At 47.8% G+C, this 14085-nt stretch overlaps 1 protein-coding gene across 2 annotated transcripts in view; it reads right to left on the bottom strand.

Moving 5' to 3' along the window:
* Positions 1-3498: 3498 nt before the first annotated feature.
* MGLL (monoglyceride lipase) overlaps positions 3499-14085 on the bottom strand; it is a 53644-nt gene continuing 43057 nt past the window's right edge. For both annotated transcript variants that reach the window (XM_085235957.1, XM_003210100.5), the window contains exons 6-8: positions 10837-10926; positions 6539-6754; positions 3499-6086 (exon numbers count right to left, since the gene is read on the bottom strand). In XM_085235957.1, the coding sequence (XP_085092083.1) occupies positions 5961-6086; positions 6539-6754; positions 10837-10926 (432 nt within the window). In that variant the 3' untranslated portion in view covers positions 3499-5960. The remainder of the gene's footprint in view (positions 6087-6538; positions 6755-10836; positions 10927-14085) is intronic.

The raw sequence follows: 14085 nt of genomic DNA, 5'->3' as shown, positions 1-14085 counted from the left end.
TCCAACTAATGTCAGTGTGGTGTTGCTTCTGAATGGATACGGTGGGTTCCTTCAGCATTTTTCTTTCACCTTGCCCAGGGGCTGGCTCTGTACTGAGCTTCCAAGCAGTGCTTAGGATGCGATGCTGCTGTCCTCCCCCGGTGATCCTCTCAAACAGTTTCTACTGTGTTTCTACCAGAACATGGGCAGAGAGCACTGGCTTGGTTTTGATCACTTCTTTCTCCAAGGGTACTGGGATGATAACTTTTATCACAGTGCTGCATTGAGCAGTCCCAGGAGGTCTGTCATCTGTGCATCTCTGCTCATCTCCCTGTGTCTTTGCTGCCTTCCTATTAAATCCAAGGATGGGGATTTCTCAGCTTGCAGGGAAAGTGCTTCTGGTGCTTAACTACTCAGACTTGTTCAGAGCACTTGAGTTGCCCCTGAATGAAGCATGTTTTTTCTCCAAACCTCAGGTGTGCTGGACACCAGGCATTTCCTCTCCTCTTGGAGGGCTGTAATGGAAATGCTAAGTCACAGCTTGAAGCAGTTGCCGAGCACCTGGTGGGAAAGCAGGGCCAACCCAGGGGAGCTCAGGTGCATGCAATGCACCCCTTCCTAGACCTCATTTAAGGGCTGGCAGTGGAGACTAAGGTAGCTTGCTGGAGATCCCTGCCTACCTGAGGACTTCCAAGGGTAAGTAGGTTCTTTCTATTGTTTCTTTATCCACAGACTTCGCCACTTTGCTGCCGTTGCTGTGCTTTCCATCGTGTTACGGCCTTACAAGGGTCTGGGTATTGCAGTCTTCTTCCCCTCCTGTATGTCTGAGTGGCTGTGGTAGTTTTGGTAGCAAATAGCGATGATTGCACAGCCTGTTGACTTCAGAGATGAACTTGGGTCAGGGAACGAGGATCTAAGCCCATCCCTGTAGCTCCCTGCAGGAATGCAGAGTTATCCAGGGGGAAGGGCGATAGCATCAGAATGATTAATGCTGCTGAAGGGAGGGACTGGGCTTGGAGAAGTTCAGGCTCTAGTTATGCTGCTGGGACTCGCAAGCTGTGCTTCAAAGAACATCGCTGTGCTGCAGGAGCTAGCAGTGAGACAGGCATCTCTGAGAGACTTGGGCTGTCGTGGTCAAATGTACGGCAGAGATGGCACCTTCCCATTTGGCAGCTCCGCGTGCTGACGGACCCATCTGCTCGCAGTGACACAGAGTTGTTCTTGCTGCAGGGAGCCGGGTTTTGTCTGGGCTCAGTTTTTGGGGCTGCCTGTGTTGGTAGAACAGGTTTTGTTTCAGCTTCTAAGCTAAAACAGATTTGACACAATGAATTTATTAAGATAAGAGAGGCCACGCTGGCAAACAGTTTGCCATTGCTGAGGCCTGTTTTTAATCAAGACGATGTGACTGCCTGCCTCGTGGGGTCAGGTTGGAAACGAGGTGGGCTACTGGGAATAACTGGGTGAGGGTCTGCAGGGGCTGAGCAGCTGTGGGCTGCACACTGGGTGGGATCAGCATTGGGGAAGGTGTGGTCATAATTTTTGCTTGTTTTTTTCTTTTTTTCTTTTTTTTTTGTCATGGTTAGCTGTGTGAGCTTGCATGTCTGCAGGGCACTTCAGGACACTAAAGAAAGCCTTGGAAGAGGATCAGTGCCATGTAGAGAGCTAGTCTGGGTCTTGAGGGTCTGGCTGCTCAGTTCCCAAAATAAGCTCAGAGAAACGATTGTGAGAGCTTTCCTCTCCCTCCTCCTGTTGCCAGCAGAACAAACTTGAGGGGAAAGAGTGGGACTGGAAAATGCCATCTGCTCCAGGCCTGCTCCCTCCTGACAGCAGCTCCTGGGTGGTTTTCTGGCAAATGGTCCCAGCAGGGCTCTTTGCTGCTTGCTCTCTTGCTGGTATGGCAAGGCACAAGGCTGTGCTTTGGCACAGTACATGAGCAGGAGGGAGGTGAAGGAGTGCTGTGGCAGGGCCAGATGTAGAGGTTTGTGGGCTCAGGGTGGTATTTTTGGTTTGGTTTTTGTTTTTAAAAAAAGCCAGGGGAACGTGGTGGAGCTTTCCTGTGGAAGAAACCATGCTGGTCTGTGTTGTGCTGAGGTGACGTTAAAACCCCAGCAGGAAAACATCCCTCCCTCCTTATTCTTTTATCCTATTGCTTCTCTGCTACCCAGGGTCATCCCAATACCATTCGTGCGAGGCTGTGGCAGTGATGAATTGTGTGAGGCTGTGCAGAGACCTGCTCAAGAGGGAAGGCAAGTAAATGTGTTAACTACCATTCCTTGAGATATGCTTTCAGAGATGAAGGGTGATCTTTCATATCAAGGCTAAGATGACATTATATCTCTCCCTTCTGCTCAGAAGGTTTTATTCTAACACATTCTTGGCACAGCATCACAATAACCACGAATACTTCTATGAATTTTATTAAGCTTGCTTCCATAATGGGAGCCAGCAATCTGCTCCCTCCAACTTATTCCACCCTACTCCTCCTTGGGTGTAAAACTGAACTATAACCAAGAGTTTTAAAACAAGCTTGTTGGCAGCAAGTTCAGTCTCCCATTGAGGAACTGGAAACCATTGGACGTGAAACGTCCAGGATGCTTTTTCTGTTGAGATGCCTCTAATTGGGCCCAGAACGTTCAAAGCCATTCAAAGCACGGGCTCTGTCCTTTCCTCCCAGGATGACTGCTCCTTCTGTCCCACTGCTGGAGGAGACGGCATTCCTTGTTTCCTGGTGTTCCGTGACATTTTCCAATCATGTATGCAATTAAATAACAGTCTCCAGGTATTTTGAGAGGCCACAAATGTTTTCTGTGCTGGCCATCTTACCTCCCCTCTGCACTCCAGGCCAAGTAATTTCCTTTGTTTAGATCTCAGTGCTTTGTCATGCAACCTGTCTGAACTCTTCGGAGATCTCCTAGGAATTGTTTTTCATCTGAATGTGTGGAGTACTTTCAGGCACTTAAGAGCTTCCCCTGCCTGCCCTGCTCTGTGCAGGTGGGAGGTGAGCCCTCTGTCTCTTACCTTGTGCTGGGGGCCAGGGAATGGCTCTTTGCTCGTGGACACAGATGTTGGGCTGAACAATTACATCCTAGAGAGGAGACACCAGCTCAGGGCATCGTGAGGCCTAAGTGCTGGCTGGAGAAATAGGCACAGAGCCTCCAGCTTCCTTTGGATTTGATTTCAGGTTGGATATTGGGAAGAATTTCTCCTCAGAAAGAACAGTTGGGCATTGGCACAGGCTGCCCAGGGAGTTGTGGAGTCACCATCCCTGGAGGTGTTCAAGGACCATGGAGATGTGGCACTGATGGATGTGATTATGGGCATGGTAGAGATGGGCTGACAGTTGGACTAGATGTTCTTAGAGGTCTTTTCCAAACTTGATTCTATGGGTCTATCACCTTCCCAACAGCAAGGGCACCCAAATGCTCCAAACCTGGATTCAGTATCTCAGATCTTCCTGCCTTTCCCTTCTTGCTCTCCAGAGGGATGGTGATAGCAAATGATGCCCTCAGACACGCTCCATTCAGAAAACATAACTTTATTATTAGTTGCAATATACATTGTATTCCTTTAAGAATCCTAAACTTGTATATGGTTTCCCACTGAAAATACAAGTGTATGTATATATGCTTTTATATATGTATATATATATAAATTTATTGAACTGGGACACAACAAAACGAGAGAGACAAATTACTTGGAAAAATAAGTGTGATCTTCAAGGGTCTATGCTGGCAGTGTGCTAAGGTAAGTGGTACAAAAAGAACAGGCTAAATGGAAAATGTGGTGGGCAGAGGGGAATGGTCTCCCAGTGCTACAGGTGGTGGCACAGATGGCAGTTGCACATTGCTATTGCTCGGTCACGGATGCCACCTCTTCTCCAAGGCAGACTGGTCTCTGCACAGCAACATTCGTAAGGCCAGCTGTGCTCTCTGCACATGGTACCTGCTGCTGGGAAATAGCTTAATTACATTTCCCTTGGCAGCAGCTCTGCTCGCTGCTAATCTGGTCAGTGAAGGAAGGGTTCCTCCAGGGCATGGAGAAACTGAACTGGGTCAATATAAAGTAGCTTACGTGCAGGGTGAGGGAGCAGCAGGTACATATTTGCTTGCTAACCTGATTTTCAATCACAGCTTCCCTTGGGCAGCCAGTACCACTAGACAGAATTCCCCAGATGCACATAACTGCCTTCCTTTCCTTTCTTCCAAGCTGCAGATGTGTCATGGGCGAGACATGTTCTGCAAGGCACTGACCACAGACCCTGGGGCAGGCAGTGGGCTCTGACCCTCCTGCTCCCTGGCAAAGTGCTTGTCAGTTCGGGACATAAAGAATGGGGGCATCGATCCGTTCCTCCTGACTTCCTGGGGAAAAGTGCTTTGAAAAATCCCACCCTCGAGTCATCATCTTGCTCTGACCCCTGCGCCATCTGTCACTGCTGCATCACACCCGTGTGGCTCCTGCTCCTGGGGAGCCTTGTCCCCACCATGGTGCTGCTGTGCCTTTCCCAGCAGCATCTGGCATGGAGGGACCATGTTTGGGAAAACAAATTTGCAGCAAAGCAGCAGTGCGAGAGTTGCTGCAGGTTTAGCAGGGGTGGGTGGGAGCACCTGATTGCACAGGAATGGTGTTTTAATCACAAGTTGGCAGTGCTGGGAGAACTCCAGCTGGTTCCTCCCTTTAAGGGCAGGAAAACACAGGTGGAAAAGTGTCTGCATTCACCTCCATAAAGAGCTTTCCTGACTTGGGCCTGTAGGGGAGATTGTGAGGATACAACCTGCACCCATGCATCCTGCACGCCGGCGTGTTGATGGGTTCTGCCTGCTATTGCACTGAGGTCCCTTTCCTGGATCTCTCCAGAAGTGGCTTCAAGGGCAGGAGGGAGGGGTAAGACTCCCATAGTGGGCAGGATCCAGCCCAGGGCAGGGGCAGCAGACCCCATAATGAGGTTTGTCCCCATGGGAAAGGCCCCACGTCCTCATTTACAGAAGCGGAGGGAGAGGGGCAGGTACAAGGCAGGAGGTGGGCAGGGAGCTTGGCCACAATCTGGGGTCACGCCGTGGGTCTCCTGCTGGAGCAGTGGACCATGAAATGCCCGCTGCTAATCCCTACCCACCGGATGCTCTGTGCTTCTCTATAGTGGTTTTTTCAGGACATTTTCCAACTGATGAAGGGAAACAACATGTTACGACTGTAAAGTTACGGTGAAAGGGCTGGATCCTGATGAGACAACATTATTCCTCGCCAAGAGAACGAACAATTAATCTTTTTTTTTAGCCTCTCCTCCCATTTCTTCCCCAGCTCCCAGCCACCTCTCTATACATCATATATTATATTACTATATTCTCATATAACTCTGCTTTTTCAGTTTCAGTAGCGCAAATGATTAATTCCAAGAGGGAAAAAAAAAAAAAAAAAAAAAAAAAAGAAAGAAGGGAAAAAAGCAGCCCCTACAACTATTTACAGAATAGTCTATCTTGCAGAGGCAATGGGGTTTGGCATTGGGAATAGCCTGGCTTGCGAATGTGCTGCGTGGGCTTGAGTCTACGCTTGTCCACTCCTCTGCCAGGGCTGGGAAAGGACCAGGTGGTGGGGACAGGGAATCGAAACTGCAAAGTGGAAGATACTGGCTTCTTTAACATACCAAAAAATTATTGCAGTATAAATACACCCCCGCCAGCCCCGCAAAAGCAGAGAAGAGGAAGTGATGGAGGAAGCTCTATGAGTGGGGGGAATCTCAGTAAAATTACCCAACTTGGAAGGCTTTGGGGGCCGTTCCCACAGCTGTCAGTGCTTCCTCAGATTATGGCAAGGGTCATCTACGCCAGTGAGTAACACCCACCCTGTGCCTCTCCCCCAGCACTTACACTGTGCATGGCAAAATATCCCGCAAGTCCCTCCACACTAGAACTTTTCCAGAGAGAATTCTATTACAGAAAGCTTCTATTCCCAGAAAACCCCAGTAAGAGCTGCAGAAAGGATTGCTCTTAGGTCTGGCTGGTTTCTCCAGCTGCTGAAACCTTCTGGCCAACCCACGTCAGTATTTCTGTGAAGACGGAGGCGGTGACCTCAGGCAGCTCTTTGTGCAGTGCATGGTAGGCTTCCTCATACACCTGTAGACAGGGAGAGAGCAGGGATTAGCACTGAACAAACACCCTCATGGGCAGAGCAGCCTTCAGCCCCTCTTGGCAACACCCCTGGGTCCCATGCTTTGTCTGGTTTTTCTCCCAGGTGTGGTTGGACCAGAAGGTCTTACGGTCTTTCCAACCCTAACGATTCTATGTGAGTCAGGTTATCACATCACATCAAAGGGATGGCTCTGGAACACTCTGCTTCAAAAAGAAGTCTGCTGTAGTGTCCCAGCTTCTGTGCTGATGGACCCTGCTCTGCTCATCCCAAGCACCCTGCTGCCCAACACCAGGCATTCCTTCCTCCCTGAAGGGCTGGGAACCTGCTTGGTTTGGCAGGCACCAGCCCTGCTTCCCCCATTGTGACCCTTGCAGTGAGCGGTGCTGAGGCCTCTGCTTGTGGGATAGCATCCTAAAAATGGAGAAAGCAAGCTGACCTTCAGCGTTTTGTCCTGGCTCTGAACCGTGTCCATCAGTAAATAGGAGCCTTTGATATCACAGAGCTTGTCAGAAGAGCCATGCAGCACCAGGATGGGCAGAGTCAGCTTGGGCAGAGCTCGCTCGATTCTGGTAATGGCATTCATCAGCTGGATGACAAAGGAGACCTTCATGCCACCGTGGTAGACCAGGGGGTCAGACGTGTAGGACTCCATCTGGCAAGGAGAGAGGGGCGATTTCAGGTTAGCAGTATTTCATGCAGAAAGGACAGAACAGGTGGGGTAGAGGCTCTTCCCTCGGCTCGCATGCTTGTTTCCTGCTCAGTCAAGATTTCCTGCCATCAGAATCAGGGCCAACATCTTCACTATGGCTGCCAGTGAATAATGGCTGCCCATTTCTTCCTAACTAACTGTGAGGAAGAAATCAAATCCTGTACTCAGAAGGCAGTGAGGCAGTGGCACAGATGCCCAGAGCTGTGGATACCCCATCCCTGGAGGTGATTAAGGCCAGGCTGGACGGGGCCCATGGCAGCCTGAGCTGGTGAGGGGCAACCAGCCCACAGTTTGGAATGAGATGGTCTTTAAGGTCCCTTCCAACCTGAGCCATTCTGTGACCTAGGCCTGCAAGCAGCTGACAAGTCTGCTGCACAGCACTCATACACCAATGCTCTGCTCGGGATGATGCAGATGTAAGGATGGGATTAGGGATTAGGCAAAAGAAAAAGTCAACAACTTGCTCAGCTAGACTGCGAGAGGCTGGTGTATTTTTATACACCAGAGCTGGTGCAGAAATTGCTAGGAAGGAGTACTTGCTGCAGCAGGCAAATCTACAGTAAATATTTGTATACTGTACGTGGAGACGGCCCACACAGCCACTGCCATCTCAATATTTGCCAGAATGCTTTGATTACGGGTTGGTCTCTGGCACAGCCTCCAGTTTCTCCCAGCCCTGGCAGATGTTTATAGAAACAATGGTTATTTATAGGTTAGCCAAAACCAGCCTTCTTCTCTCCTTGCAGACACAGAGGTCTGTTCAAGTTCTTGCTTTGCTGGAAGGTGAGGTCACTGTGAGGCTATTGGGAGGGAGGAGGACACAACGTGGTGGGGCTTTCCCAATTGCAGGCATTCATTCTCTAGAGATGTGGAGCTGATTTCCTTTCTTGGCACCTCACAGGCGCTGGGACACAAAGCTCTGGAAATGGAACTGGCAGGGAGGCACACGGTGCACAGAGGTCTTTCCCCATTGCCTTCTTGTTTCACTGAATTCCATCTGCATTTTCGTATTCATAGAATCATTAAGGCTGGAAAAGACCTCTAAGATCATCCAGTCCAATTGTCTACCTGCCATCAATATTGCCCGCTAAACCATGGTCCTGTCTCCCTTGTTTTGAGCAAACCCATTGGGTTGCACTGGCTATTTGCTTCAGCCGAACCCACATCTATCTTCATGCTGCACTAAGGCAGCACAGCCTGAGATGTTTTATTATTTATTATATTTTTAATTGAAGTACTTGAGGGAGAGGCAGAATTGGGAGGGGTAGGTGGGTGGACTGACAGAAGTTCTTTTCCCATGGAGTAAAATAATGTCGATGAATTCATGTGCATTATGCATCCCCAGTGCCATACATGCTAGGAGAATGACCTAATAGGTTTCTTTCTCTTGTTCTCTTCCTAAAGAACAGGGAATTTTTTTAGCTACTGAGCTGTCAACAAATGTTTTTGTATAGATGATGGAAGGGGGAAAAAATAATAACTTAATCCCAACCCAGATCCATCAGCAGTGAGTAGGAGGATCCTACTGCTGGTGAACGAACAAAATCCTTGTCAGAAAGTTAATGCTCAGAGCACGGTGTGAGTACAAAGCTTGTCCACAGCTTTAAGCTAATCAACAAAAAATAAATAATTAAAAAGAAAAAAAATAAAAGATTTAGGAGCTTGCTGTTGCAGTGAAGGTGATTTACTTGTCCTGTTTCATTTTGAGACTTTTATGGGTTATACTTGGAGTCGGGTTTTGAGTTGCACCTTGCTCTCTTTTCTGTCTCTTGCATTTCATATTGCACACAGATCAAATGAGCATCTCCATGCCATCCTGCATCACAGTGCCTACACCCTCAGGACAGCCTGCTGGGAACACAGCCTCATCAGGAAATTCTTGGATGACATCCCAAAAACATTTCCAGAGAACGAAAAGTTGGCCGGGCAGAAGAATATGTTTAACATATAAATAATGGATGTTTCCAGCACACTGCGTGCTTTGAGGCTGTGCAACCCGAGTCCAAAGGGAGGGTGGAGTGTGTGCCAGTGGCAGCCAGAAGATGAGATGCTGTGGCGCCTTAGGTGAGTGCACTGCAGCCCACTGCTGCTATGCCAGAGGCAAGTTCATGTGCGGGTGGGCAGGCAGCAGAGCAGGGAGGAATGGGAGTCTTCTTCTGAGGACCACTCCACTATGAGCAGGCGTGCCAAAGCAGACCTGTTCTCGTGTGTTGTGAAATGCTTTCCCTTCCTGCACGGAAAGGGAAAGGGCAGAGGAAAAACAACACACACAGGAAGCTCTTGAGACTTGGAGCATCACACAGCAGTGGGAGCAGCGGCAAATATTTGGGTGGGAAAAAAAACACAGGATAGCATTTGTTATAAATTGTTCCCATGGAATAAGAAAATATTTGGACAATATTGTGTGGTAAATTAAGGAAGTTCACTGACACTTTTCTAAATGTGTTATGACCGGGTTGTCTCCCATCAGCACTTTTCTCTTGTCATGCTCTGTAGTGCAGCAATTTCCAGCAGAAGATCCAGCTGTTGGAAGCAGGTGTGCTTAAAACTGCCTTCCTTAAAGAGCAGCTGTGACACACAGTGCTACGTAATGACCTTGAGCCAGGCAAAGAGCCACATGTTCCAGCCACGCTCACTGCTCCTGGATGGTGAGCACCTTTGAATTCCTGGGCCAGAACCATGGAAACCTGGTGGTTCTTCAATAGGGCAAGAGGGTACAGCCTCAAGTTGTGCCAGGAAATATTCAGGTTGAGTATTAGGAATAATCTGTTCTCCAAAAAGCTGGTAATGTGCTGGCACAAGCTGCCCAGGGAGTGGTGGAGTCACTGTGCCTGGAGGTGTTCCAGAACCATGGACATGTGGCACTGAGGGATGTGGTTGGAGGGCAGTAGTGGTGGTAGTTGGACTAGATGGTCACAGAGGACTTTTCCAACCTTCATGATTCTATGATTCTATTCCATGAGAATCCTTTTCTTTGCAGTTTCCTAACAGGTGAGTCAAAGGGAGGAGTGTGCTGAAGCTGATGCATTGCATCAGCTGACATCATCTTTGCTCCCGATCCTTTCAGCTTCAATTCTAGCACTGCATGAGCAGCAGGAGAAGTGACAGCATTTGTCAGTGGAACAACTTGCTATGGCAGTGAGCTCTCCTGCTTTTGAGACATCCTTGGGTGCTGTGTTCTCCATTCAAACTTTCTGAAATACACCAAGTTCTGGGTCATTCCCTCTCTGGACCAAGCAACTTCACTCACCTGTAGACGAAGCCTCCCTGCTTGCTCTCCTCCCTCCACACCAAGAAGGAAAGAGAACTGTCATGTATTGTGGCAGCAGTTGCAAGGACACCTGGCTGTGCCAATGGTGGCATGAATGGGCTGCAATGGTTATTGCTAGGAGGGGGTATGAATGGGAGAAGAGTCTCGAGCTATGGTGACACTGAGAGAAGCTGATCCTGGAACCACTCCATTCACACTGGCAGTGGAGCTGGAATTAGGTCGTTACAATGGCTGCTTCAATTGCAGCTCACTTCAGTATTATTCCCAGGCACAGAAAGAATACATGATTTGTTCAGAAAGGCTGTGACAGAGCCAGAGTGCAATCCAGGAGACCTTGTAGCAAGGTCTTTGGGGCAAGCACGCTTTTTTCATCTGTCTGAATGCATTCAGCACAATGCCATTCTGGTATGTAAGCAGGAATACCAACCACTAGCACTGAGTTTTGCATGGCAAAGAGCAGGTTTGGAAATGCAGCCTTCAGTAACGTTTGCAATCTGCATGAGCTGGTTGTGAGGAGCTGTGGTGGTGCAGAAGGGACACCCAGAGCAGTCACGGGTGCAGGAGGTATGGAGGGACTGAGGGCTGCTTTCCCATGGTGAGCCACATATTCTGCTCTGTGCAAAAGGGCATGGATCTAGCCCTAGTGATTTAGCAAAATGCCTTTTTTTTTTTTTTAATTATTTTTAACAGAAAAAAGAGGACCGCAAAAGGATACTGACCACGCAGTAACTTTAAGTGGCATTAAGGTTCTCACCTCCTTCTTGTTCCGGGAAATTGCATTTGGATCTATTGATCCCAGTGACAAGTTTGGAAGCACGAGGTTGAGTACTTTTGCTGCAAAAACCTGTGGGAGAGGAAAACAAGTAGTTAAGGAGCTGGTCAGGGCAAGAGAGATATAGAGGACCTAATCCTGAGCTGGTGGGAATCAGCACTGAAATTAAACAGTTGAGGAATGTCAGCTGACACAGGAGAGAGATCTGTCCTATATTTAAAACATTTCTCTTGAAGTGAGTGTTTAAACTGCTCCTGGGATCGGGTGAGTGTGCAGGTCTGACATGTGTCAGCTCTCAGTCCACCACATTGCAGCTTCATCACCCCTTCCTTTTTTCTCACTCTCAAAGAGGCATCGGTGAGGCACCTTGATAAGAAAAAGCTGTTTCCATTCCCCGTGGAGCTGTTTTTTTCTGGTTCTCACTGCCCTGTCCTGCCGCCCCAGCTCTGATTTCAGGCTGGGTGCACACTCCATGCCATTTACAGGAGTTGCCAAGGCTGCACTCTTTCTGATAAGCAGTTCCTCAGGGGAACCTGCAAATAAACACCAACAAAATGTGCATGCGTTGGCTAAGGAATCTATTGCTCACTTGTCTCCTGGGAAGGAAACACAAAAGCATTCAGCAGCCCAGGCCTGAAACTGCTGGCAGATGAAAGGGTAGCATCTTTCATTTGAATAGCACTACAAGTACGTTGGTACCACGCTTCTGCTCTGATCTTTGGTATCTGTCTTTAATTAAGTGATCACCACTTGAGAAAATTGTGCCATTAGTGTATGTTGGTCTATGTTACAGCCCCTCACCTGCAGGTGAGCTGTCACCTATGTTCCCTGTTTCTGCTTAGATTTAATCACTACTGAAGTGCTCTGACATTTCGGATCGCAGATGATACATGGCAGAGTAATTATGATATTAGAGGAATAACGCAAGGTTGCAGTCAAAGTCATCCAACGTGACAAGCAGTAAAGACTCATAGCAGATCTGAGCACCTGTGCTTTGGGCTGGATATGACTATAACCGATTTATGGGAACTGTTAGGTCAGGGCCTGAACCAGTGATTGAGCACTTGGTGAAGGAGTGTAGTCAGCCCTGGGTGCACAGGTGGAAGCAATTGATCTTTGTGATTGGAAGGGGTGGATTCTGGGTACACTGCTTCCTAACCTCATTTAAAGGATGGCAGCCACAAGGGAAGTACCTTTACTTAGGGATTATCTCCCTGGTAGTGTTTAGTGTGCCCTGATCCTTGGGAAGGGGTAAGTGGTTTCTTTATTATTGAATTGTGAACTCCATTTTTCTTGGGTTTGGAGTATCTACACCTGCTGCTGCCTGTTCTTACGCAGATGTCATCGTTCCTTAGAATCATTAAAGTGGAAAAGACTGTTAAGATCATCAATTAATCTCCACCATACCCTCTAAACCATGTTAAAATGGCACTGTGTGAATAAAAGTAACCTCTACTGAGCTGTCTGGAGCTGACCCATTAAAAATACACCCACACAGGGGCAGGTATAATGAGCAAGAATGAGGTCTTCTCTTGTGTTAATGCAATATGATGATTTGAGGAATTCATCTGAATGAATTCTAGGCAAGGGCTTTGCTGACAATGCTGCAGCATTTTGCTTCTCTAAGCCACTTACAGTGACCCAGATATACCTAAAGTAACTGCAGATCCTTAGCTAAGATATTTAATTTGGAAATGTAATTATTGTAGGTTTTCTTTGCAGTCTATGGAGGCTAAGAGAAACAACCTCAGAACCTGAGATCTGAATAGTGGTTTGGATGTTCCTGCCTCTGAACGTTACTGTGTCAACCTTAGGCAATTAGGCTGCCCTAAAACTGGGGCCTGAGTTAAGTGCTAGTGTGAGTTCCTGTGCCTAATGATCGTTAAGTGAAGGGGAAAACCTTGGCATGAGAGATCAGCTGATGCTCTCTCAAGATCTGTTTAGAATATCAGTTGCAAAATCCAGGTGTTAAGGCCATAGATAATTAGGTCTAAAACCCATAAAATGGGGGGGAGGGCTTTCCTTACTTCTAAATTCAGCTTTAGGGTACAGTAAATTGATGTACTCTTACATTACAGAAGTAATGTGTTTGATGGTGATGAGCTGCACACTTGTCAGATCCAGTGTGACCATTTCTCTGTTCTAAAGATACGTGCTTATCTCCACAGCCTACAGATGGCCTCTGTGACATGCTTTGGAAAATTCCTGGAGCTTCTGCACGTATCTGGAGTTTTGCCAAACTGCTATGGAAATACAGCTGGATTTGGTCCCAAGCACTTCCAGCCCAGGTGAGTGGTGTCAGCGCAGTTGTTTCTGATGTTCAGCTGTGTAAGGGAAGCCCTGGGCTCTGTAGATAGCATGTCAGATGTGCCCGTGTACTTCCTGTGTGTGCAGGAACTCTTATTTAAACACAGGCAGAACCTTTCGGTATAAAAGCCTAATTGGGAAAGGACTCTGGCTTCTGGAGAGTCTTCAGATCTGCAGGCGGTACACCATCCATATTTGGATTCATTGAATCATTAAGTTTGGAAAAGATCACCAAGTCCAACTGTCAACCCATCCACACCGTGCCCATAACCACATCCCTCAGTGCCACATCTCCACAGTTCTCAAACACCTCCAGGCACAGCGACTCCAGCAGTGCCAGTGCATCACTGCTCTTTCTAAGAAGAAACTGTTCCTAACATCCAACCTGAACCTCCCCTGGCACAACTTAAGGCTGTTATCTCTTGTCCTATGAGTCAAGGTCACATCCAGTGGAAAACTCAAGTTTTATGTTCTAATCAAAGAGACAAAAGGTTCCCCTGAGCCTTCAATGATTATGAGCGATGTGATGCAACCTGTGACATGCTGGACTTTAATTAAAAGCCATGCTATTGAAGGGCTGGCTGTATTTGATATATGAAGATTTTTGTCCCTGTTGGTTCAAAGTGGCAATTGTTGGTTCTTGAGATAACTGCTCCCAAATGACCAAGAGTGCAATGCTGGGAATATTGGCTGGGCTGAGGATGATGCTTTAGAGCATCAGCTGTTTGAGCTGCTCAGTGCAGGTGTGTGAAATCCTAACACTGTTCAGATCTCACATCTCTCTGTGAGAATCATCTTGGGATAAGATTGAAATGGAGTGCTGAACATTGCCTCTTGACTGGAAATGCAACTCAAAGCTGACGTCATGGGTTTTGCATTGTTTAACAGCATGGATGCTCTGTGGTGTAGACATGTTTCTTCTGA

Source organism: Meleagris gallopavo, chromosome 14 (assembly GCF_905368555.1).
Source record: "Meleagris gallopavo chromosome 14, MGAL_WU_HG_1.1, whole genome shotgun sequence".
In the NCBI taxonomy this organism is placed as follows: Eukaryota; Metazoa; Chordata; class Aves; order Galliformes; family Phasianidae; genus Meleagris; species Meleagris gallopavo.
Note: the sequence above shows the minus strand (reverse complement) of the source record. Positions and strands in the feature narration are given on the sequence as shown.